The 4,691-nt window shown below is 42.2% G+C and overlaps 1 protein-coding gene across 1 annotated transcript; it reads left to right on the forward strand.

Annotated features, from left to right (window-relative positions):
* The first annotated feature begins 3,385 nt into the window (after nucleotides 1-3,385).
* LOC140835298 (uncharacterized) lies at nucleotides 3,386-4,312 on the forward strand. Its single transcript, XM_073200788.1, has one exon. It carries the CDS (start codon nucleotides 3,386-3,388, stop codon nucleotides 4,310-4,312), a length of 927 nt encoding a protein of 308 aa, XP_073056889.1.
* Nucleotides 4,313-4,691: the final 379 nt, after the last annotated feature.

Consider the following 4,691-nt stretch of genomic DNA (forward strand, 5'->3'; position numbering starts at 1 on the left):
TCATCCCCAAGAAACAAAAGTGTTTGTTTCTAGGAATGCGACCTTTTTGGAAGGGAATTTCTATTGGATAGAAAAAGGGAGATGATAGAACTCGAAGAGGTTCGAGAGACAGCCACAATTGAAGAACCCACACCCGAAGAGCCAAGAGAGGAGATACAAGCTCCTAGAAGATCCGAGAGAGTCTCGAGACCACCTATGAGGTATGGTCAGCTTCTTGAAGAGGGCCATGATGATCTTAACCATGGATGTGATCCAAGGACCTTCAAGGAAGCGTTATCTGATGCCGATTCATCCAAATGGCTTGAAGCGATGGAATCTGAGATGAATTCCATGCATTCGAACCAAGTGTGGAATCTCGTGGATCCATCTGAGGGAATTGTTCCCACAGGGTGTAAATGGATTTACAAGAGGAAACTTGGGGCGGATGGGAAGGTATTGACCTTCAAGGCGCGATTGGTGGCAAAAGGATATACTCAAAGACAAGGAGTTGACTTTGAGGAAACCTTTTCACCAGTTGCAATGTTCAAGTCTATAAGGATATTGCTAGCCATGGCTGCATAGTATGACTATGAGATATGGCAGATGGATGTCAAGACAGCCTTTCTTAATGGGGATATTAAGGAAGTGATTTACATGTCTCAAACCTGGAGGGTTTACATCTGTCGGAAGTGAGCATATGGTATGCAAACTTCAGAGATCTATTTATGGTCTAAAGCAGGCATCTAGGAGTTGGAACCTTAGATTCGATAGTACAATCAAAGAGTTGATTTACTAAGAATCCTGAGGAACCCTATGTGTATAAGAAGGTCAGTGGGATTGTTGTGACATTCCTGGTGTTGTATGTTGATGACATTCTACTCATTGGGAATGATGTAGGAATGTTGCAATCAACTAAGATATGGTTAGCGAGTAAGTTCTCGATGCACGACTTGGGTGAAGCATCTTTTGTATTGAGAATACAGATCTATAGAGATAGATCGAGAAGATTGCTTGGTCTCACCCAGTCCACATATATTGATACCATCGTGAAGCCGTTCTCGATGGATGAGTCCAAGGGAGGACATCTACCAATGTGTCATGGCGTGTCCCTATCCAAGTCTGTCTCCCAAGACTGATGCAGAGATAGTGGCGATGACACGCATTCCGTGTAAGGTCCAAAAATTAGACGACGTAATCCAACTGCATGCGAATCTAGGAAATTTTGAAAAATGGGTAATTAATTTATTTTAATCGCTAATTAATTATGTGACATACATGTTTATTTGCTAAATATGATTTTATTGTCATCATGCATAAAATGTAAAATTTTAGGAATATTCAAGCGACGATCGAGGAACGGGGACCGAGGGCTAAAAATGTAAAAGATTTTTATTAAATAGTTATTTTTAATTATTTAAAATGCGGCCGATGTTTTTAAGTAAAATTTTGAAAGTATCGGGTTTTGAGGTGATTTTATACGCCGGAACGTATATTTTATCGGTATTGGATTTTTTAAATAAAATACGAGCTTTCGAGCTACCCGGCTAATAAATTCACATTTAATTTCAAAAGAAAACTTTACTATCTTTTAATTAAATCCTAATTTAATTAATTGGGCTTTAATTTATGGCTTAATAGGCCTAATGTCTAGATTAAGGGGTAATTAGTATTTAAAGTGCAAAATTTACAAAAAACCTACACAATTCTAGAAATCCATCGGCCACCACCCACTTTTAAGATTGTGAAAACTCTTTCAACCCCAACAATCTCTCGGCAGTCTTTATTTCTGGAAAAGAAAATCGGCAGCAGCTTTGGGAAGGCAGTCGCGTGTGATTCTAGACTCGTCGTTCCTCCGTTCTTCGTCATCGTCGTATATTCGAGCGTAAATTACGCAAAGGCACACCCTAATCTCCTTTGCTCATCCATCATATCATATAACGTACTCTTTTAATTGTTGGATGCATGTAGATGTTGTAAAAGTTTCTGAAATTTTCGGTTGATGCAATCTTGTATGCGAAATTTATGTTTTTGAATTCCTTTAAAAGGTTCCGTGCATGCTAAGGGGCTGCCACTACCCTATACTATGTCTAAACTAAGATTTCAAGGAAAGAATTAAGCCCCTTTATCCACCCAGTCACGGCAGTAACCAAAAGCAAACCAAGAAAAGCCAAGAAACAAAGAAAGAATAGATTCTGTCCTAAGCTGTCAAGGGGTTCGGCGGTGATCATGGTAGGGGCTAGGGCTTGGTTGGCTTGTCCAGGGGCCAGCCAAGGGTTCGTGTGAGGCAGGAGGAGAGTCCTAGCCATGCTAGGACTCGGACCGAAGAGCAGGGAGGAGTCCTTGCAATCAAGGACTCCCACCCGAGAGGAGTGCACAGAATTGTGCAAGCCTTCGTGCGGCTTCTGGAGTGCAATGGCTCGTTGCGAGGGGCATGGGCTGGGTTAGGAAGGGTCCTTAGGGTCCTAATCAAGTGTACCTGACTTGGGTTGGGGCGGTATGGCTTGGGTTGGGGTCACTCGAACACACACACAGAAACCGTGCATGTCTCAAGTCTCGGCCAGTTTAGGGGTGTTTTGGGTGGGCTCGTTTTTGGGTTCTTGGGTGCTGTCTTGACAAGCCTAGCGTCCAGTAGGTGAGTTTAACATGTGGGGCAAGTTTTGGCTCGATATGGCTTGGGGAGAACTCGTGAAAATTAAGAGATGGCTCGAGGTCGAAGTTTAGGTGTCAAAACGAGTTTTAAAATAAGGAAAAATTTGGAAAACGACTCACGGGGGTCGAGTCGTGGTCCATAAGGGCTAAAATAATATAAAAAGACTAAATTTATAATTTAGAAATTTTATATTAACGTTTGGTATTTTTCGGGATTAAAACACCGTTAAAATCACTAATAAAAGATGAGGACGTTTCAGTTGGTATCAGAGCAGTGGTTCTGTAAAGGGTTGTGCCACCATCAGCGCCGGGAAGATCAGTTGTCAAACCTCCAAGTTGTAAGTTTTACATGCTTTATGTGATTTTATGATTTGACCTGCATGAAGTTATGAATATTATGTTTATGATGCATGTTTATTAGTTTTTTTTGAGTACTTATGCTTTGCATGCTTAATTTGCTAATTGAGTTAGGATTTGTCGCATGATTAGAAAACTTAGATTTAAACGCATGTTGGTTACGTTAGAATTTGGAAAACATTCAGATATAATGCCTCCTAGACGTGCACCTGGTCATGAGAATCAAGCCGAGAACAGTGTTAACCGTCGGGGTAACAGTCAAGGAAATGCACCACCACCACCACCACCCCCACCGGGGGATCCTGCTACTCGTGCATTAGAAGGCATGGCTCGTCTTTTCGAGCAACAGTTACAGTAGCAGCAGTTGCAGCAGCAGCAGTTGCAACTCCAGTTACAGCAGATGCAACAACAGCCGCCACCTCGGCCACAACAAGATATTTATGAGCAATTCCGAAGGCTAGGGCCAAAGGAATTTTCTGGCACCACCGTTCCATTTGCTGCTGAGAGTTGGATCCGTTCGTTAGAGGTGCATTTCCGCTATCTAGACATGGGAGATGCCGACCGTGTGAGGTGCACCACTTATCTACTGAGAGATGATGCTTCTTTATGGTGGGAGGGAGCCGAGCATGGTGTTGACCTTGCTACAATCACATGGGCTCAGTTCAAGACGAAATTTTATGAGAAATACTTTACTGCTGACGTCCGAAGTCGATTAAAGAGGGAATTCATGACTCTCCGTCAGGGAGACGTACCTGTTGCTGACTTTGTGAAGAAGTTCGATAGGGGTTGCCACTTTGTGCCCCTCATTGCGGGGGATGCGGAGGAAAAGCTTAGGCATTTCATGGATGGCCTACGGCCTACTGTCCGGGATAAAGTTATGATGATGAATCCGGGGAATTATGCTATGGCAGTTACTTATGCATATCGGGCTGAGCAGTCCTTGAAGGATATTGACTTTGAGCTACAGCGGAAGAGGCAACAAAATCAGAATAATAATCAGCCTGCCAAGAAGCCATTTACGGGACCTCCTAGACCTCAAGGGCCTCAAAAGCCCCAAGGTCAAGTCAAGAAACCAACACCGCTAAAGCCACCACCTGCAGCGCCAAAGCCTGCTGATAAGCAACCTTGCAAGGAGTGCAACCGTTTTCATTTTGGCAAGTGCATGTGGGGATCTTACAAATGCTTCATCTGTAAGGAAGAAGGGCACAAGGCTTCCGATTGCCCGAAGAAGAAGGCACCTACGGCTGGAAGAGTTTATGTGATGAACGCCGAAGAAGCTGAGGAAGAGGCAGACACTACGCTCATCACGGGTAACCTAGTCATTTAACATTTTTATATTGCTTACTACTGCATGAAATGTTGAATTGGTTATTAGAATTGAATCGAGAACAAGACTTAACCTAGAAAAAATTAGGTTGCATGTTCTACTTAGTTGAATTCAAGTTATGATTCTAGAAGCCATAAGGAATGATTTAAATTTTGTGCCTTATTTTATGCGAAGGATGTTACGATCTCAAATAAAAAGTTTTAGGGCCAAAATTAAAGGAAATCATAATAAGGGGGTTTCGAATTATTGGGGGGCCAATATGCAATTTCCAAAAATTTAAGGGACTTGAATGCAAATATTCGAAATTAATGGATCTAATTGCAAATTTCTGAATTCTTAAAGATCAAAATGCAATTCTCGAACATCAAGGACTAAATCA

This window comes from Primulina eburnea, chromosome 6, assembly GCF_022965805.1.
Source record: "Primulina eburnea isolate SZY01 chromosome 6, ASM2296580v1, whole genome shotgun sequence".
Lineage (NCBI taxonomy): Eukaryota > Viridiplantae > Streptophyta > Magnoliopsida > Lamiales > Gesneriaceae > Primulina > Primulina eburnea.

Coding starts and splice junctions, on each gene's coding strand:
- LOC140835298 (XM_073200788.1), top strand. CDS start 3,386: ATGCAACAACAGCCGCCACCTCGGCCACAACAAGATATTTATGAGCAA.